This window comes from Plecotus auritus (genome assembly GCF_963455305.1).
Source record: "Plecotus auritus genome assembly, chromosome: 6".
NCBI lineage: Eukaryota > Metazoa > Chordata > Mammalia > Chiroptera > Vespertilionidae > Plecotus > Plecotus auritus.
The window spans coordinates 59,193,124-59,215,430 of NC_137773.1; the positions used below are offsets into that span (position 1 = coordinate 59,193,124).

At 36.1% G+C, this 22,307-nt stretch overlaps 2 protein-coding genes across 4 annotated transcripts in view; one reads left to right on the top strand and one right to left on the bottom strand.

The window, feature by feature from the left end:
- Positions 1–22,307, bottom strand: part of LRBA (LPS responsive beige-like anchor protein) — a 526,493-nt gene that overhangs the window by 241,591 nt on the left and 262,595 nt on the right. For 2 of the 3 annotated variants that reach the window (XM_080671787.1, XM_080671786.1), the window contains 3 exons: positions 18,570–18,730; positions 10,697–10,843; positions 8,043–8,179 (listed from right to left, as the gene is read on the bottom strand). In XM_080671787.1, coding sequence (XP_080527913.1) covers positions 8,043–8,179; positions 10,697–10,843; positions 18,570–18,730 — 445 coding nt within the window. The remainder of the gene's footprint in view (positions 1–8,042; positions 8,180–10,696; positions 10,844–18,569; positions 18,731–22,307) is intronic. The other variant, XM_080671788.1, reaches the window with a different exon arrangement.
- On the top strand, positions 1,877–6,773 carry MAB21L2 (mab-21 like 2). The gene has a single exon (XM_080671789.1). It carries the CDS (start codon positions 2,939–2,941, stop codon positions 4,016–4,018), a length of 1,080 nt encoding a protein of 359 aa, XP_080527915.1. The 5' UTR covers positions 1,877–2,938; the 3' UTR covers positions 4,019–6,773.

The window sequence follows — 22,307 nt, forward strand, 5'->3', positions numbered from 1 at the left end:
CTTCCAACTGTTCATCCCAACTCCTCACTACTGAACACAGATTCCACGCAATAAATTTGACTTAATTTTTTAAAAAAATGTCCCAATGGTTCTTTAGAAAGGGACTTAGGACAACAAAGTGAATGGGTGACAAGGTAGTGGACTACACCAGCCACATAAGAAAGGACTAAGAGGTCCAAGCATCTGGCATGAAGGAGGAGGAGAGAAATAAACTTCCCCTAAGCAAATGAATTCAGGTTCACCTGGTCCCGTTTTAAGAAAGCAAGTCAAGCCCTCCCAAAGGATTTTGAAAAAGCTGCATGCCAGGTTTTGCAAAACGCAGTCTTCCCTAAAGGGCTTCATAGAGTTTCATCCTTACAGCATTATCAAAAAATACAATGTACTGACTCTAATAATAATAATAATACCGCCTATTTGATTTGTCTAAAAAAAGACTCAGAAACCAGACAGACATCCAAGGTTCAAACATAAACCCTGAATATTGAGCAAATCACAAACACTGTTATAGCTTTTTCATACAAAAGTACCGAAACGCTACAATGGGTACAATACATACACTGAAGCACAAGCATGTGTTTCATTGAAATGCCAAGGGAGGAGTGAAGCCATCTGTGTAATCAATAACAGGATAGTTATAGATTTTTGCATTGCAGTAGTGAGTCTTTTAAAAGCAAAAGTCAATTATGAAAATAAATTCATTTTACAAATGAAACTGTATTACCTTCGAAAATATTCAAAATTAGATTTACAACATTGGCATTTTAAGAAAATTTTGATTCAGGTTCACATTTACTTCCTTTCGTTTTTAAGTTTAAAACAGTTTCAGTGACTTATTTTGATGTAAACATATATCCAACAAAATTCTACCATCTATAAATCTGCACCATCTCTCCCAACTTAAATATATTTTCTAATAACTGGTTAATTATGGTTAGTCCTTGTAACAATAAAGTAATAGCATTAAATATATCTGAATCTTAATTATGAAGTATCAATTATCAAGCAAGGTGCTTGCACTACTTTTGTCCTGCCCCATTTTTTTAAACAGCATATGAAAATTACTGAAAAGAGATTTATAGTGATAAACCCTCATCCCATACCCACCCCCACACACACTGGTGCACTTATACAGCAATTGCTCTGGCTCTTGGCAACAATGGGGGTGGGGAGACTTTACGAGAGAAGAAAATCTAGAAAATGTTAGGTCCTTTCCCAAATTCCCGTCCTCCTCCCATTTGCCTTTAAGCGAAAGTAATTTTGTTAGTTTGCACCTTCTTCACCATGTTGATAGAAAAAAAAAAAAAAGTAAACCTTTCTGAACCACTGCTACTCTCCCTCCCGTTACTCCGTCATCTCCAGGAAGTCCTTTCTATATAGACTCTTTTTCTTCCTTGCAACTGATAAGAGAGGAGGATAAAGAAGAGGGGGCTGTAAAATGTGTGTGAGCATTTGACTTCTACTATCTCCTCCTATTTTCTTACTTCTCCCTTTACCCTCTTCCTTTATCAAGCGCAGCGGTGGCTGCTACTGTGGGCCAAGCATGCCTGTCTTCTCTCTCGGATTGGCTAAAGCAGTGACAGCTTGGATAGCGATTGTACGAACTGAAGCTCCACCCCCCTCATGATGGCCCTGGACCATTCATAAACTAAATAACTCCAGGAAACAGCAAGGCAGGGAGAGGGGAGAGTGGGGAGACAGAGGTGAGCGAAAGAGAGCTAGAGAGATTTAGAGAGAGGGGAGGGAGGGGGAGAGAGTGAGAGAGAGAGCGAGAGAGAAGAGGAGAGGAGAGGAGAGGAGAGGAGAGGAGAGGAGAGGAGAGGAGAGGAGAGGAGAGGAGAGCAGAGGAGAGCAGAGGAGAGCAGAGGAGAGCAGAGGAGAGCAGAGGAGAGCAGAGGAGAGCAGAGGGGAGCAAGGGAGGGAGCAAGGGAGGGAAGAGAGATTAGGAGGGGATAGGGAGAGAGACCTCAGAGGGGAGGAGGGAGAGAGGACTCAGAAAGTGGAATCTGCACAAGCAACCTAAAGGGGGAGGAGAAGAAAAACCCTAGAATCATTATAACTAAACCCCAGATGCAACGCAAGCAAAGACTTCGTCACATTAAAATACATTTTGTGAGGGCCAAGATTATAAATTACGAAGCAGAAATGAATATCAAACAACTTCCAGCGGTTTGCACCTAGAGAAAAACAAGAAGAACCCACTGCAAACAAGCAAGTCCAGTCCAAACAACGCCTCCAGCAGGAAGAGGAATACCGCTACAACACGACCCCCTGAGAAGTGGCCAGACCAGCACGCTGAGAGCGCGGGACGTCTGCACACCTCCGAGGTGCCACTGACTCAGTGCACTTCGCTGCTCTCTGGACATTAATTACATCCTTCATCTTACATTTGGGGGAGGGTGAGGAAGGCACTCACCTAAGCTGAGTGAAGAAGTCCTACCAGCTTGGGAGACAAGTTTAAGAATGAAACACTGAATGTTTCGCTTTTATTTTTAAATTTACTTTGGCACTTAAAAGATCTCATTTCCAGATTTCTGGACAATCTCGGCAGCAGATATCTAAACTAAACCTCTTGTTAACCTGAAGTTTTCTTGTCTTCTCTTTTCCCTCCTCCCCCTTATCTCTCCGGCAAGCACATCTTTATTTTACATATCAAGAGAAAGCAAGAAAGTCCCAGCAGGTACTTTTCTTTTTTAAAGATCACTTTTTTTTTCCTCTCTAATTTTCTGGAGAAGAAAAGGATTTCGGACAGAGGGGAAAGAGAGATCTGGCCGGCTGTAGCATCAGCGGGTCAGCCCAGGTGGAAAACAAGAGTGAAAGTGGGGCTTAAGGGGAGCGCACTGCCTCTTTTGCAAGCCGCAGGGCCACCACCAGTGTGTGAGCCTTGGATCCCTCAACGTATTGCGAGACGCCGGTGTATAGCCCGGACCTGTGCCCCAACATGATCGCCGCTCAGGCCAAGCTGGTTTACCAGCTCAATAAATACTACACGGAGCGCTGCCAAGCGCGCAAGGCGGCCATCGCCAAGACCATCCGAGAGGTCTGTAAGGTGGTCTCGGACGTGCTAAAGGAAGTGGAGGTGCAGGAGCCTCGCTTCATCAGTTCCCTGAGCGAGATCGATGCCCGCTACGAGGGGCTGGAGGTTATCTCGCCCACAGAATTCGAGGTGGTGCTCTACCTCAACCAGATGGGCGTCTTCAACTTCGTGGACGACGGCTCTCTGCCCGGCTGCGCGGTGCTCAAACTGAGCGACGGTAGGAAGCGGAGCATGTCTCTCTGGGTTGAGTTCATCACAGCGTCCGGCTACCTCTCCGCGCGTAAGATACGCTCACGTTTCCAGACGCTGGTGGCTCAGGCGGTGGACAAGTGCAGCTATCGGGATGTGGTCAAGATGATCGCGGATACCAGCGAAGTCAAGTTGCGCATCAGGGAGCGCTACGTGGTGCAGATCACTCCGGCGTTCAAGTGCACTGGTATCTGGCCTCGCAGTGCGGCACAGTGGCCTATGCCTCACATCCCCTGGCCGGGCCCCAATCGGGTGGCAGAGGTCAAGGCCGAAGGGTTCAACTTGCTCTCCAAGGAGTGCTACTCGCTGACCGGCAAGCAGAGCTCCGCGGAGAGCGATGCCTGGGTGCTACAGTTCGGGGAGGCCGAGAACCGCCTGCTGATGGGCGGCTGCCGAAACAAGTGTCTGTCTGTGCTGAAGACCCTACGGGACCGCCACCTGGAGCTGCCAGGCCAGCCACTCAATAACTACCACATGAAGACGCTGCTGCTGTACGAGTGCGAGAAACACCCGCGGGAAACGGACTGGGACGAGGCGTGCCTGGGCGACCGGCTCAACGGCATCCTGCTGCAGCTCATCTCCTGCCTGCAGTGCCGCCGCTGCCCACACTACTTTCTGCCCAACCTCGACCTTTTCCAGGGCAAGCCCCACTCGGCCCTGGAGAGTGCTGCCAAGCAGACCTGGAGGTTGGCCAGGGAAATTCTCACCAATCCCAAAAGCCTAGACAAACTATAGGGTGCTGGGGACTGCTTGAAAAGCGATGCAAACGGGAATGCTCTCATCCACCCAACACACGACAACAGCGGGAACTCCGGACACAAACTTTTATGTGAGCACCTGAAAGAAACAGGAACCAAGCAGCAGACCTCCGTGAGTGCACAAGCCAACAAAAAGAGAGCAACCCGACCAACAAACCAAACAACACAAAATCACATTCTTGCACAAAGTGATCGTTTTCTTCCAAACAATGTGAATTTAAGAGGTCACACAAAAGAAGCAATCGGGCTTTGCCACCACAAAATGAAACCCAAGGTACATTTTCAAATCAATGTATAGTAGTTCTCCCTTTTTCCTTCTCTCCCTTTCTCTCCTTCCTTCTCTCTCTCTCTCTCTCTCTCTCTCTCTCTCTCTCTCTCTCTCTGCCTCATTTCATTTTGTTTTGGGTTGCCTGAATGTTGTCACCAAGTGAAAAAAAAAGTATTTAATTATATGTAAAATTTCTCTTTTAAAAAAGTTTTGCTGATGTTAAATGTATCTCAGTGCCAATGTCAGATTGTGCTCCTCCCTCTCTTGCACCTCTACCCTCACCCTAAGCAGTCTTGTTGAAAACAGTAATAAAAATATTACTTTACATTGTAATTGACTGTTCGTGGATTGTTCTTAAATGAAGGCAGGTGAGATCACAATTTACAATTCACAATGTAAAGATGTGAATTTGAGCAGCTAAATACAAGAAGCTGCCATTTGAACTCTAATTTGCAAAATCACAAATACAGCACATTTTGTACGTTTAATCATACAAGTTCCCAACAAAATCCTTAGAAAAGAGAAAATATTAATTTTTACCCAACTATATAATGATTGTTCTTTAGATTTTAAGATTAAAAGTAATATCTTCCTTCACATTTGAAAAAAGAACACATTTTATATAGAAAAACAAATTTTGATCCTAATTTTTAAAGAGAAAAATTATTTCACATTTACAATGAAGGCATTTGCTTTTTATGCCATAATTTTTAAAAAATCACTCTGAGTCTGCAATTCAAAGGAAATACTTATGGATCTTTTCTGAAGAGTTAGCACTATCAGTTGACACTTTTCCTTCAATCATTTGTCCTCTTCAAGTTTTAAATAATAAAAACTTAACAGTTAAATCAATCACACCAAAAAATGAATAAAGTGGTTATAGCAATAGTCCTTTTCCTAGCAAATGGTGATATGAACAATCCAGATTTATGAATTACTTCAATATTTTAAATTGCTTAGTTATGAATGTTAACACTATGGTCATTTTTTAAAAAAATCCCCAGAATTTTTCATGATTATTCTGAAACTTCTTATAGGCAATTCAAACAAAAAAAGGTTTGGATACAATATTTCTGACCAAAGGAATATTACTGTTTCAAGAATTTACAAATAGGAAAAGTACTTTCTGTTCTTTCTGCCTTTCTATGGTAACAATCCAATATACCCATTACATTTCAACTTTAAGAAAGGTTTCTTTTTAAAACAAGGAAATAACTGATTATAAAATAAAGTAATTGGTAAAACTGAAAGTATCCAAAACGAACTGATTTCTCTTCTTCATACTGGAGGCAACTATGTACTCCATTAGATATGCTAATGATGAGGCACAGGTACAGAACATATGTCAGATGTTATCCTGTAAAATTTATTCTTTAAATTATTCCAGTTTTTAATTTAATGAGAAAATCCATGAATGAGAGATATAAAGAAAAAATGTCCTAAAAAAGCAATTTTAAAGAACAGAGGAAGAAGTGGGGGAGGGTGTGTAAGGACAGATGAGCAGCAGGACAACAGGAGAGATGGATGAAAAACAAGGAAGGTACTTAGAGCTCTGGTTCACTTGACCAAACAGGCTTCAGTCATAAGATTCCCTGGTGAAATTTCCATAATAAAAATAGTTCTAGTCTAGAAATATAAACTTTGATCTTATTAGCTCTGAAATCATCTCCACTCTAAAACTATGTCTTTTCTGATCTCTCTTCCTGTAGATGCAGAACGAATGCACTGTAAGAAGGTGCAGACAAATACACTATTTTTTTAAAATAATAAAAATGAATTTATTCTCTGGGGAAAATGTTCTGATTTTTAAGAACCTTTTCAAAGCAAGTAAGAGGTGCTTACATTTACAAAGTAATGATTTAAAGACAATGTTTAGTTTAAAAGATTAAAATAACATCTTAAAATGACCATTTTTTCACTCTCAAAAGTATTTACAGCATTAGACACATATCTCCCTCTAATTATCCCAGGAAAAGCTTTTAACTTTTGACAAGAAGAAACAAAATTTCCCCAAATTCAGTATCTTTTCCCCTCCTTAATTTGATGCAACTAAAAAAGAAAACCACTGCAGCAACACAAGTGTCCTCACTATAAACAACCTTAAAGCATCAATGTCTATACAAAATAAAAAATTCTTCCAAAAACAGACTGACAAATTTTTCAATATAAATTAGCAGAAGTTTTTATTTCTGTAACATTAGGCAGGTTGCTGTGGTACAAAACAATTTCTGTGACTAAGGTAAAAGATCCCTGCATTGCACAAGCAACAGGGGAAAAATTAATTTAATGATGCTACACAGAGTAAGATCAGAGGGAAATAAAAGTTATAACTTCCCCCAAAGGAACAAATAACTTCACTGAGTCTAATTGCAAAGACTGGCAAAAATTCCAATACTGAGTACAATTACTTAGACACCTTTAAATCACAATTTAGATTTTAAGCCATGTATGTCCAAAAGCATAATCGATATTCTGAGTTAAATTCCAGCCTCTAAAACTCACAAACTACCATAAATTAGAGAATGTAATTCATTTTGGTTAACTTTCTTTCCTAAAGAAACTAAAATACATTTTCAGACATTTCAGCTCTGTGACAAAGTAAAAAAATAATGCAAAAATCTGAATTAAATATTTCTCTATGCTGGATTAGCTGAATTATCAAGGTCAAAATGAGCTGTTTCACTGTAGCTTTCCTTTTGTACAATTTATCAAATCTTGTTAATAAAGGCAGCAATTTCGAAACATTGTGTTAGAAACATACATAAGACAAGAAATGATTATAAAGTTTTCAATAAAATTATAACATTTTCATCAAGAACTACTTTGAAATACTTCAAAATCACTAAAACTTAATAATTCACATGTTTACAAAACCCAAGAACCTTCCACCAATAAATTCAGAATGTATATATGTGTGTATGCATGTATCTATGTATATAGTATGCACACACACAAAAGCTATCAGTGTGTAAAATAAAATATTCCAATTTTTTTAAACCACTTTTCTTTCTACGGGATGCTTATTTTGCTCATTTTCAATGAGACTTTCCTTTCAGAACAAATCCTACCATTCACATTCATGAAATAAACATAATTTTGGCTTTACGGCCTAGCCACAAATGTTTCTTAGTAAAATAAAGTTGCCAAGGTCTGAAAAGTAATCAGAAATACATTTTAAAGGGGAAATTACATTTTCATTTAAGAATAGGAAATTATGCAGTGCCTTGTAAAATCAACTTCAGGTAATGGGAAACAGAGTACCTCATACACACACGAGACACGCATGCACAACAGAGTAGTAAGTCATGAGGACAAAGCAAGGAGAGTGATATATTGGTATTATACCTAGAAAGCAGAAAGGCTAAACAAAATAATTCGTCTCTTGATCTCACTGAATTTTGTAGCTTAATTCACCCTGGACCCTCTCAGGCAAAATATATTTATAGAAGATATTCCCTGAGGTTCTTCCCCCACCCTTGAATGAGCTAATGATAAATGCAATTAAGTGGGAATTGTCTTTGAATCTAAATGAACTTCAATAATCTAACTAACGGGTAAGGGAGTCATAAGCTAAAGAAAATAGTTGCCTGCAAAGAGACAGAAAAATCAGCAAGAAATTCAAAATAAGTCTGTCAGATTTTACCAATGCCAATCCTACTTAATAGCAGCGCACCATCCCATCCAAAGAAAAATACAATTCCATAAAAATGAAGCCCGCTCCTCATCGTCTCACCTTGGGGTCGATATTCTTGAAGTTGGGGTCCTCTTCATCCACCTCGAAATAGAGCTCGGAGGAGGTGACAGATAGAATGCCCTTCACTACAACAGAGGGGGCCACAAGCTGAGCTGGTGTGCTCAGGCTAACAGGACCTGCCAAAAGGAAAATGCAAGCTGCACAAGTTGGAATGACATTTTTCAAGAATTCAAATAGATTCAAGCAGAAATTTTATTTAATTTAAAAATTCTCATCCCTAGCACCAAATTGCCTGCCAACTCCTACACTTACAAATTCTGTCGTCCCCCCAAACTTCCTCTGAAAATGCAAAGTTAGGGTTCTCATACTAAGAAATTTATAACAAGCGATTAATGATAACAGGAAGCTAGGATGCAATTATTTTACTGGGAGTCTGCAAAGCTTTGGTCTAATCTGGAAAAAAGGGAAGCTCTGCCTAAATAAGTCCATCCACATTCCATTTAGAAAACAAGCCTCAGGCTATCAAACAACATGGAACAACAACCAGCAGCAAGGAGGACTCAATAGGCTCCCAAGGCCAGAGGTTAGTTTAGAGTTTGGCTGAGACATGATTATAAAAAGATCACTAGCTTATTAGCAAAGTGAGAAACATTACACCATATTCTCTGGTAAAGATTTTGTGCCAGGCTGACACAAAGCCTCTTCCATAATAACTTTCCCCATGAAAGATTGGTAAAAAATACTTATTTTCTAAGCCTGCCTTTCCACTGTTAAATTTTGTTCAGTGCTTCCAAATCTAATATTAGTGTAGTTCAGGGACTCTGGGAGTAAACAGCTGGAGGGTGGGTTTCCAAGTGAATGAATTTTTATTGGAATAATCAAATCTCCACAGGGCTTATCAAAGAGACAAATCAGCCTGCTACTGAAAACAATAGATTCAATACAGATAGAAGAGCACAAAGTATATTGGAGCTTAATCTAAAATAACTAAAAAATAATGATTATATTACATATACATATAGATTTATGTAGCAATTCAGTGTAGTAAGAAACTGAAATCCCATGTCAATTCTTCATTGTACAAATTCCAATAGGTGAAGAAAACAGCAAGAGAAGATTGGCACTTAGAGGTCTGAATTAATATAGTACCTATAAACACAGCACACCTATTCAGGTAATCAATGGGTGAATAAGTGTTTCAAAATTCAGATGAATTGACATTTTCATCGATTGTTAGAAGGGTGTTGGTCCTTAATCTCACATCAATCTTAATGTGTGCCAGTAGGACAATAGAAGGGATGCTCTGTGGAGATCAGAGCAGGTTTTGCCCTCTATTCCCAATGTACAAATACATTGTGTCTGCAGATGGGCAGCAGATAGCTACGGAACAGCCATGATTTCCCAAAGCTCATCTCTATAAATGGATGAAATAAGCAGCTATGTGTTCTTTTGCTGTCTCCTTTGCCCTCTGTACATTAGCATGTAATCCTGAGAAGAAATAACATTTTTTCAATCACTCTCAGACATTCAATTACAGGGTAAGCAGACAGCTGCAGGAGCTAGGGCAGCCTAGGTCCTAAAGAAGACCCCTGACAATTTCCACTTCATTTCTAACCCACACCACTTTATTAGTGTGGATTACTTCCTAATCCTATTGCCATTGTCAGGATTATATAATTAAACTCCCCTTTCACCTCTATTACTGTATGAATGTATTACTAGTAGCAAGAATAGAAGCAAAATAAAGGAGGAGGAAATGGGTAAATGGATATGAAGGAAAAGACTAGAGAATAGCATTGTCCACCTTATTCTCTATTCCTGTCCTAAGTCCCTCACACTATGCTCCAATTAATTTTACTTTACTTCACATAGAAGTCCAAGGGTCATCAGAGAAGATGCCATTATGCATTTTGGCTTTTCATTGCCATTCACTGCATAGTAGTACAGGTTGAACATATATGTATGTCATTAAATATAAGATTTCTAATGCCTTTTCTCTTAAATGAAAATGATCAAAACAGGTTATATAATTTTCCCTAAAGAAAGCATAGAATCTTTCAGACTTTCCTCATAGAGGGACAGAGCCACAGGCATTTAAAAAAAAAAAAAAAAGCCATTTAATGAATGACTAAAATTTCAGGCTAAACAAGAGAATTTTTCCCATAAGGGAAGTAAAAGTGAAAATCAGCAGAGTACAAATCAAAATTCCTACATCAGGTAAAATATGTGAATCCTGTGTAAAGCCACAGCATTCCTGAAATGGGTTTTTGAGGGAGTTAAAGGTATATGCAGCATGTTCACTAAGACCTGTATATCAAAGCAAATAGCTTATCTGCCTCCAAGCTTTATTTACAAAACAATTGGCAGAATTCTACTTATAACTCTCACATTACAGAGATTAGGTAACTCCCATGGAATGGGTGAAGCAATTTTATTTTCTTGTTGCTGCTTTTAAACTTTTTTTTCTTTTTCAGTGAAAATAAATCATTAAAATGAGCATGGTAGAGACCGAACAGGATAAGAAAATAAAGGAGAAAGTGTTGCAGATTAGGGGGAAAATGTTTGAGGGCACAAAAAATTTTTATCTTGTGTAATTATGGGTGTAAACTTAGTAGTCCTAGTGGTCACAACTGAAAAAGTAAGTAATTACATGCTTAAGCAAGCTGAAATATCTGCACAAGCACTGAATTTACCGGTGAAATTCTCTAAATCTTTCTCATCCACGGATGACAGAGTATCGTCGTCACCTTCAGGGAGGATCTCGTTTTCTGAGTTCTGATTTCCTAAGGCCTGACTCCTGATGGACTGTTTTCCTTTAGCAAGGATATCTTCATCTGCAGCTGAAATGAGAAGGAAACAAAGCTGTCCATCAGCCCCCGAAGAGCACTTTGGCAGAGGGGCAGGCAACTGTGGTAAGGCTAGGTGGGCAATCATTTGCACACGGAGTTATCCACACTGGGGAAAGTGACTGGGATGGCACCCATGATCCTTCTGACAAACGGGATTCCCCAAACCTAGTCTAATGTTACCCTGAACAAGCACCCTAATCCCATTAAATATGACCCTCACCGAACCATTTATTTACCTATAGTTAGGGCAGGAGAAGGTTCAAAAGTAGCACATTTTTGGAAATTTGTCAGTAGAAAAAATCAGAACCTATTTTTACAAGTAATACCTAACACTAAAAAATAAGGAAGACCGATTCACATTCCTGGGATAATATACTGATAAACATTTTGAAATGTTTGGGGAATGGCTGTGAAAAAGAATCCAGAAGGAAGAAGAGTCAGAGCTAGGAGAGTCACAGCCAGTGGGGACTCAGGCCAGACCCTGAAGCCATATCTGCCACTCATAAAGCTCTAGCAGTTCTTAGAGGCTGTGTTCTCTTCCTCTTAACTCCACCCTCCCTCCTTCCTTCACCTTGCCCTTGCCCCACCCCCGCACCCCCACTTCGGCCCTTAGACAAATATCCAAGAGCAAGGCAATGTGGAAACTAAGTGGAGACTCAAACATTACCTCCTCCCTGTGTTTAAACTAAAGGGCTAAGACACCCCGGGGGCAAACATAACAGAAAGCCTGGGATGAGAGGCATCTGGGCAAGAGCCTCATGCTGCCTGAGCTGCAGCAGCCTGTGGAGAGCAGCACAGACTCGGAGGCAATGTTACAGGCTGCTGGACTCGAGGCGAGGGAGGGAGAGCTAGCAGGAAATCCGAGGAGTGAAGAAGCAGCTCTGCGGAGCACCTACAGCCAACAATGGAACCACAGACAGAAGCAGAGGTGCAGCCAAAAGGAAAAAACACTGATACTCAAAATACTGACTTCAAAACCCCAAGTCCCTCCAGAGAGACTCCGCTGCTTTGAGCAGCTTTCTCCCTAAGAAATACATAAAAGCAGATACTGACTGCTGGATTCTGATTTTTAAAAGCTCATTGTGTCACATAAGGGAAAGTTTAGCATCCTCCTTCCATCCCTGGTTTCCAGCTAGGGAAATCCCAGAGGCAAAGCACCTGATCTGCCCAGGCAGCAGCTATTGATATGGAAATCAGATGGATGGGCTTTTTGCTCCACAGCAGTTTCTGCCCAGACATAAGGCCCAAAACCCACAAAAGATAAAGCCCTCAGTTTGCAATAACATGACTAAAATTTATATATGTCATGTATGCCAAATAGTTAAACTATATGTATGTTACCTGGTTAACCTGAGAAATCGTTGAGATGAATAGGCATGGTTATGGATAACTTTAAAAGGTAAAAGTTTATTTTTATCGTTTATTGTGAGTTCACCATGTATATCATTTACATACAATATGTATGGCACTTCTTAAAATAATATAGGTGCCTTCTATTAAATAACGAAGTCATGGAAAGAAGCTTTCATTATTTAACTCTGAATACCTTCTATGGGTAAGTAAAATCTTATTTTCCTATGCTGCAAACATATGAAGGTCTCATAAATATTTGGAAAACAATTTAAGAATCCAATTTAAATGGATTTGTATTTTTTAAAAGCTACAAAGAAATATACCCAAACCCAATACTTTTAAAGAACATATCAGTATATGTTTATATCATTGCTTATATTTCAAGTATTTATGTTTCCTTACTTTGAAATCATAAACATTGGCCCTTAAGCCCAAACAAGACCTTTTTCAATTTACTATCAATTTTACTGAAAATAAATTGGTCACTGATAAATACAAGAGAAATCACCATTTTCTATATTTTCTTATAAAGTACATTACAATAAATTAGCAACTACCAGTCAGGTTTTATATAAAATCAGCATGTTACGTTCTCATTTCCTGGATTTAAATTCCTTCTTCTAAGCAGAAATAATACTAATACTAATATTAAACAACACTTATCATGTGTCAGGGAGTGTTCAAAGCACTTCACATATTTAACTCATTTAATTATCATAAACCTCTTCTATTTTTCCTTTTCAGATGAATAAACAGGCTCAGAGAGGGTTACGAAACTTGTCCAAGGAACACAGCTACTGAGAAGGAGAATTAGGAGTCTGTGGCCCCAGAATCTGGGCTCTTAACCACTATACAAATATTAATACATATGCAACTTACTGATTACCTTATTAATTTTTATGTTTCTCATAGTGCATTTTAAAAGGGTAAGTCAGAATTATAACAAAAAAAACTAAAGAATAAAAAATGTTCATTTCCAAACCTAAATCTGATGAACATATGACAAACACATCAAAAACAACTAAATTCAACACCTTGCTCATTACTTCTCTGATTAGTGCCATACATGTGGTAAAGTATGCCAAGCCTATTTGAAAAAAAAAAAAAAAAAAGAGCGATAGAAAAACCCCTTTAATCTGCAAACATTTACCAAAAAAAAAATGAGAGAAGCCAGTGGCAATATAAAATAGGTCAGTAAATAAATTCACATTCACTTAAATGACCATTAAATATAATTTTTTAGCCCTTGCAACTGGAATTTAAAAATTTTTAAATGTTTTCATCATGCTGACACATTAAAACACAGAAACTTCTGAATTAAATAAAATTTTATGAAAAGAAGTTTAAAGTATTCTAGTCCTACTATACGCATACAAACACGCACTTTTTATTTATTTACTTATTTTTACAAGCTCGGATTCTGGAATTGTTCAACCTCAACTGAAAAACCTCTTGTCATGGAAAATATGCAGCTTACTGATATTTAGAATTGTTTTCCTGTAATTAACTCCCCCTTGAGGATTTTAAGTTAGCAGCAGTAAAATTACCAACAGTACTCTAATACACACCACATGCGCTGGCATTCAATTCTCAATGGTCTAATAGCTTTCTGCAAAAGAACTTTTTTTTCCTCAAAATTAGAACAAAAATGCCCCAAACATAAAATAAAAGATAATTATCATGTTTATGTGCTAGGAAAAGTATATTTTTAACTTTTGTTTGCCTTATACTCAATCAACCATTGAAACAAGTATCAACTCTTTTGATGTGAGTATATTCTACACTTTATAAAAGTTTCATTGAATGAAGTCAGAACATATTTTTGGTTCAGTTTTAAAGCTTGATTCGGATCTTTTTCTGGCTAATCAAATTATTGCCAAAGATGGTAACTGTTTAAATTTTTATATCACTATTAAAAGATTGCCTTCATCTAATCTCACATTTTATTCTGGTTTAATATTTATACTAACTTAATAACTAGAGTACAATTGCTACATAAATTGGATAAATTTGTCAAAAATGCATTCTTTGAATCATGACTTTAGATTCACTGTAGCTAAGAGCAATGAGAGGAATCAGAGAGAAGCTGGTCCTCAAAATGTAAAGTTCAGGTTCTTCAGAGCTAGCACTGGACATGAGTTGATTGATTCATTCAACACAGACTAAGTAAGTAAAATTAAAACAGAATAAAAACATGGAAAACTGTTCCACCTATGATATAAATCTCCTTTTAAAAATCCACTGCACAGTGAACTAGTAATCAATAATCCATATTACAGTAAAAGTTTAAACATTAAGAATTGCCATCTTATTTTTAAAAAATTACTGCTGAAATAACAGTGACCTCAAATGTACATAAATTAAATACGGGAACCCACTTAGTGTGGTGTGAGGTACACAGCATAACTGTTTATTCTGAACAGAACAAAATAGAATATCTTATACACAACTATTTTCCTAAAATAATTCTACTTTATATAGTTTGTGCAGTTTCCAAAGGGTTCCAAGTTAAGAAGATTTACCCTAGGAAAAATTGGTGTAACTACAAAGGATGAGGAGGAGAACAAACCAAGTTCATCTCCCAATGATTCCAGGTTCCCGGAAAGTGTTAGACAGAGAACCTAATAGATGTTGAACTGTAAAAAGAAAGAAATGGTATCTGGCATTATTGAAGTTATGAGAGAATGGTATCATTTAGGACCTTTACATGGTCTGTCATCCCTACAAAACCACATGAGGTACTTGTATCATTCTATATGATTACAACATACTGTTTAAACTATGTTAAATCCTCCTCATATATTTCTATTAACATGCACAGCCCTACAAAATAAAAATGTCTTGAATTCAATAGGATTCTACTGCTAAATTTGTTCAGTGTTTGAATTAAACCCAATCTTTCTACCATTTAAAACATGTTTCATATGGCTTTAATTTGAATATAAAATGCCCATTATATTTAACAATGGATTTTAGAAAACAGCATAGCACAATGGTCCTCAAAATCTGATTAGTCATTGGTTAACCTGGGCTCAATCCTACATTTACCAAGAATTATGTTGGCCTTTTCAAAATTCCTCCATTTCCTTTTCTGTAAAGAATAAAGTTAAGACTAAACTTTAGCCTAAGTTCTTTCCAAATCTAAAATGCTATGATAATAAATAACTGATAAGCTGGCCTCTGAGCATTAGGAGAATGTTACAAATCATTACAACTCATTTCTAATAAAAATTAAACCTATAAAATGGACCAAAATGCCCTGGAGAATCAAATATCCACCTCTGCTTGCTGCTGCTAATTTCCATAAAGAATATTTAATCATCAAAGGAAGTATTGGTTTTAATTTTAAAATATGACTCAGTTTCTGCAAAGTTAAAGAAACCTCCCATTACAAAATGACTTTTATAAATAACCACTTTGGAGGGTCTCTCTTTGAAAAATTACCTAAAGCCCTTTTCCCCAAGCAAGTTAATGTGAACTTGGGAAGGGCAATTAAATTGTCAGAATTAAAAAATTTGTTTTTAACTAGAAGGTAGCCAGAAGTAGAGTCATGGGGCTAGTATTGATCGCCTGAACAGAGAACATCACTCTTCAGGTATTTACTCTGCCACCTTTACACCAGAGGCTTTCCTTCAAATCAAATCAATCCATAAAAAAGATGGCTCTTACTACTAAAATACATAACTAATCTCCAATGGCATTTCTATTTAGATGCCGTCCTTTAATAAAGATAATATAATTTATGATGTTTTAAGATACTGCATTTTCAAAATGTCCTGTTTCCTTAGTTAAATCAATTATAAAAAAGTGAGAAGTTATAAAACCGAGACATCAGCCAGTTATATCTATTTTAAATATTCAAATTCCATGTTAGAACATAGTATTTATCCATGCTAAATTCTGTAATTTCAACTGTTTTTTGATCATATTAACTGTTTTATTTTGCATTCTTGACTCTTACTATGTTTATTTTCATTAGCTTTCTGTTGTTATTAAGTTAGGAATAAAAAACAAAGACTTTTATAATTAACACAAAATTAAAAATGAATGTCAACTATAAGATACTTTAAAAAATATTTTAAAATTAAGCTCTTTGCTTATATAACATATTAGCATAAATTATGATGATATCAAACAATACTATAGCACAATCCATGTGCTGAGTTCCAAAACTGTCTAATATTTATTGATTATTTAAAATAAATATGACATACAAAATATGATTAGAGTTTGTATCTTTTTCAAAAAATGTTATGTTAAATATGACATATCTTCTTAATTGGAAGACCACTGAAGAATCTCCTACACATGTAATTAGTTTTTTAAAATATACATTTCAGATTTAAATTTTTGTTTTTAATCTTTTCAGAGCCTTTTAAGTATTAATGTAAAATGTTATCAAGTAGAATGAAAACTGCATAAAATGATTAACTGTACTTCTCTCTCTCAATATGGAACTACATAATAAAATACAGATAAGTAATTAATATTATATTAATCTTTCAATTACTATTTAGAGCCATTAGAGTGAAATCTGCTTCTATATAGGATTTAAAATGTCTTCATTAAATGATAGTAAGCATTTCTAATACCTTTTTTAAATCAGCCTCTTAGCATTAAAAATGTTGTCATGATAATTATTTTTAAATATAAAATTCAACAATAAGATAAAAACTGATTCATTATGAAGAAGCTTATAGTCCCCAAAATGGCTAAATATATTATTTTTTAAAAAATAGATTTTAATAAGCTCTGTAATTAAATATATTCCACAAATTTTAAATTCAGTTACTGATATTTCAGATAAAAGGACTAACAGTTCACCTCTGTGCAATTTTAGAAAACAATCCCTCTCTCCAGATATAAAACAAAAAATTTTCATAAAAGCATTTTTATTTTCATTCATTGGCTGCAGAACTCACAACTCAATGTGAAATGACAGTTAAGAAGACAGAAAAATACTTATTAAATTTTAATTGCACATGGTAACAACTGTTTGACTGAAAAGGATAAAGCCACGACAAGGCTGATTTTTCAATGTAAGGGTCATTAACCAAAAACAAAAAAACAAAAACGGGAAAGAAGTGTGTGTGTGTGTGTGTGTGTGTGTGTGTGTGTGTGTGTGTGTGTGTGAAATCTCTTACACCACATAAAAAGTCCATGAACCTTAAAAGCAAAAGTGGCCTAATTAATTCTACATCTTATTTCTCCTTCTCCACCTCCTACAGTTGAAGATGTAGGGCTCTGAGACTATTATTGCTTTTAGATCACTTTGTTATTGACTAGTCTCTGTATGATCATTTATTTTAAAGGACTGATGTCACATTTGGTGTTATATCTGATGACATATTGTGGACATTTTCTTCCAGAAATGGCTCTTTAAGGCTGAGTGCAAGAGGTTAAGCTGCCTGACTGAGGCCAAATCTAAGACCACAGACTTTTAATCTAACTTCTCAATATCCTTATTTATGTAAGTTAACATGTATTTTGTATATTGGATACTTTCATTTAACCATAAACTACTGCATATTAAACTAATCCCTTCCAAACGAGAAAATAACGCTATTTCTTAACTTACTAAAAAAAATAACCAATTTTTATTTTATAAAATCAATGTAATTTTAGTATGGAGAGGGACATTTTCTTCCTTAATCAATATATCTTAATAGACTTTCAAAAATTATAAAGTATTAAGTGAAACCATTTGTCCAAAGAGAATAAATTATCAAACCCAAACGACTTTTTCAGTTTTTCCAATTTGCTCATCAGGCTTCTACCTAAACTGAATCATAGTGATATGCATTATATCAAAATAGGAAAAGTGTTTTGTTAAGCTCTGATAAGAAGATGATGCAGAACAGGAACATTTGAAAATAATGCCTATTCTCTTCTTCCAGGAGTCATTTGTCACAACCACCTACAAATCAAGGCTCAGAATGTATCTAGCCACTTGGACATTTATTACCACATCTCCCACTTCATAATCTCATGCTAAAATACCCTGGTTGCAGGAAAACCATACGCACACAACAGAACCTGGAAACCTATTTGATTTGTAAATGCTGTCTTTCTGTTATTCATGGATTTAAGGCGGGCATCCTGGATTAATACACTCAAAGCTGAATGTGCCATTTAAAAAGAGAAATATTTTATCCTCCTGCTCTGAAACAAAGGGTCTATATTAAGTAAGTTTTGTATGTGAACATAATAAATAAATACACTTGACACCATAATTTAATAGGACCCTACACTAACTATAAAAAATGTAACTTCTCTTTCTGGGGTAACTAGGAAATGTGGTGTTGGACCATTTTACAATGCCTTGTAATAATGAAGGTATGCTCTTCATTACCAAGTACTGTACCTGCTGCAACTGGCAAGGAGTAGTTTATACACTGACCATGTTCCACGGCTGTTTTTAGTGTCGCTTCAGGATGTGTCGATCCTAGAGGGTTACGCACAAATCGTCGCCGGCGCCGCAAGTCATCTTCCCAGTAGTCAAGGCGCCAGAACTCACGAGGACGACTACAATGAAACAGAGAAGCCACATATGTTAGCAATTATCAAACAGCGTGGTAGCACTGAATTTCTGCATAAAGCTCTCCTTGTTTGCACTGCCTTTTTTTTTCCTCCCTTTCCTCTTAATTCTCCCTCCACCTCACACTCCCCTTTCTGCAATCTTTAACTTAGGTATGTCCTTGAAAATAACAATATCACCTTCCAGTCTAAGGAACTCCTTTTCCTTTTTCTTGGAAGGTGAAATGAGCACTAAATACATCATTTTGAAATGAATTGCTGACAGTGTGATCAGTTTCCCCACACTCTAGTGGCATGTGCTCTGATTTCAGCCTCATTTCAGCCTCAGCAGGGCACCTTTCTCTGTGGCTGCATTTATAAACCAGAATAGGGAAAAGGCTATTATAAATATGGTATAGCATTACCTATATTAATCAAAGTCTGTCCCCCTTCATTTTTCTTCCTAATTTGTGCCTTTTTGCACAAGGTCAGTAAATCATACCATGAATTCTTGGTCCAGAAAGTGTTAACTTTAATGAATATCTCAGTTACATGGTTATGTATGTGATAATAAAATATTACTCTGTTTAGATGTGCAGGAATTTAATTAAAATAATCTCTTAAAATATTCATTACATTTAGCCCCTGAGGCTTAGAACAACACAAGAAAATGCATTTCTTTTCCATTTACTGTTTTTAAATAAACCATTCCTATAGAGTGAAATAGCAATCTATTTTCAAGCAAATCAGATTGGATTTCTGTTTTATGTAGTCTGTTTTTATATTTAATTAAAAACTACATGCTATATGATGTGCAATAATTGCTATATCAAAAGCATACTTTTGGAAATGTATTTTTTTAAGGGTTCACTCAATTCAAGTTCTATATTTTCCCCAATTATGTAGATGTTGTACATGGCAATGCATAAATGTCAACTTTCTCTCCTATTAACTAATTGTGATCTAACATGCTGGAAAATATTTTATAAAGAAAACACTAATAGTAAAAAAAAAAAAAAAATCTCTGCAGAATGTATTTATTCACTAAAGATACACAACATGAAAACCTATGGGTCTCGATAATGAAATTTAAAAAATTCATAATCAAAATTTCTGCAAGGAATGTCTAATACAAAATAAAATCTCACTTGTGCTTCATGAGCTAATAAAATTGTACCTGTCAGCTTTGACAAATTAGTAGTCTTGACCAATTGACAGTCCCAGAATACTCATATAAAAGTTACCCGTTTTGATGTTTTAAAGATGGTATAAAATTCAAAAGATTTATAAATAAGTACTTAATCAATTAAAAATTATCCCAGATTAATAAAAGCATAGTAACAAACGGTATATTATTTAAAGAAAATATTTTTTAAAAAATAATAGGAATCCATGCTCTTCTCTGAGAATGCTGGATAGAAACGGAGAACACCAACGATTTCCTGTGTTGATTTTGATCATGCGTAAAGAGGAGATATAATGCAATCAAAATGGAGTGCCAAAGAGTGTAAGAATTACAGACCTCAAAAGAAAAATTAAAAATCTCTTTTATTCTTCTTTGTTATTTTGCTGTTTAAATTTTAAATGAAAACTAATGTTATCATTTAAGAATAAATAAGGAATACCTACAGAATATACACACAAGCAAAAGACAACAGTTGTTTGAGCTCAATTAATGAAACAAAATTCTCCTTAGGTGAGAGGGGGAAAGGCACACAGATGGCTCTGTGCTTGGCTTTGATAGTCATGGAGCTTGGATAGGCACTTCATCATTCTGCCTACCTACATTTATCTGTTAAAATTATTATCAAATATCAGCCAGGATGCAGTCGTGAATCACAGGCTGCTCCTCGTCTTCAGGGGAATGATACAATGAGGGTCTATTCATCAGTGCAGCAATCGGCACAAGTAATTAGTTCCCTAGACTGAGATCCCCTACAAGGCCTATTTCAGTCAGCACCACAAACATATGACCATGTAAAGCTAATGAAAGCTGCTAAAATTTGTTAACCTTTTCTGCCATCAATCCTTCTAATATTCCATGCTTCAGTATTATGCAAAGGTGGTAAATTATTAATTCGTCATTAATCCATCCTTCTGAATTTTGAATCAAATTAAACGATGTCATTCTTCTTGATAACAATTAAAATTATAAGAGATGTTAAGCTGCTATTATAAAATTACTACTAAATTAGGTAACAACATATTGTAGTATAATGCATGAGAGTGAAGTCAAACTGAAGGCTAATAAAGTGTGTGTAGTGGTTTTGTCATACAGTAGAAAAAACAGAGGAATTATAAAATCACCCACAAATTATCAAGTAACCAAAAGATAGCATGTATAAGAATAATAATCAAAATTAGAAGCAAGCAGAACTATAATATTTATTTCTGTGCTCTTTGACACTAACAAAAAATGGTCACAATGGTGACATTTGCCTGAAACAAAAGCCCCAACACATCAGGTCTGAGAATTTGTTTGCGTAGTAAAAAAAAAAAAAAATGTTTAAGGTAAGGTTTAGTTGCACTAACTATATATTTCTGTCTTCAAATGTAAATATTTTACCAAAACTAAAAAATACTTAGATATAACACAAACAGAATGAAGAACTTTATACCTCAACATAATCTGTACAATAAGCTATGTCCTCAGACTACCTTCTCCATACAAGTCATCTACTTCCTGTACAATGCTTTAAAGTAATCTCAAGACAAAGCAAACACCACTTAGTTCAGATCACAAATCTAGAATGAAAAACAAAAATCACATAGAGAGACCAACACTTTCAATGTATTTTTGAGAGTCTCTCCATATAAAAGCACTGTTCTAGGTGACATAGGATGAAACCCTCAGGGAAGTTACTCATAATGGAATACTTACTGGCCTCATCTGAAACAATAGCATTTATCACCCAATTTCTGTTGGTGAGAGTAACACATGTTCTTTGGACAGAAGTCATACTCATTTTTTCAGATGAGGGTAATTACAAGCATGTTTAAAGTCACTTACACAGTAACAAAACTGGGCCTAAGAGTGTAATGTTTTGTCCTCTTGACCCTAACTCCCTCCAACAACTTATACATTCAGTATATAAAATTCTATCACCCAAAAAAAGAAGCAGATTTGTCATTTGAGAAAGGATCAGAAAGGAGAATGTGTAGTTTTCAATTATCAACATACTGTAACTTCTGATCATCCACATAAAGTTTTCACTCCCATTTAAGAAATATTGCCATCCCCTACCCCAAACACCCCTGCTAGGAGAAACAGGATTAAAAAAATGGCAAATTTGGCATACTGACCCAACTTTCTCCCCATAAGTTTATGAATTAACAAAACAAATTATTGTATTTTTTAGAGTTACTATCATGGTATGATTAGTAATATTAAAAAGAATCCAAGAATTCAAACAGATGGTGGACCAAAAACAAGCATGGATGAGAAATCATTTATTCTGAGGCCTTACAAATACATGTCTAGGTCACTATATAGTATACCTCTACATAGATAGATAGATAGATAGATAGATAGATAGATAGATAGATAGATAGATAGATATAGATAGATAGATATAGATAGATATAG

What these genes read in the sequence shown, in the direction of transcription:
- MAB21L2 (XM_080671789.1), top strand. Translation starts at nt 2,939, where the DNA reads ATGATCGCCGCTCAGGCCAAGCTGGTTTACCAGCTCAATAAATACTAC.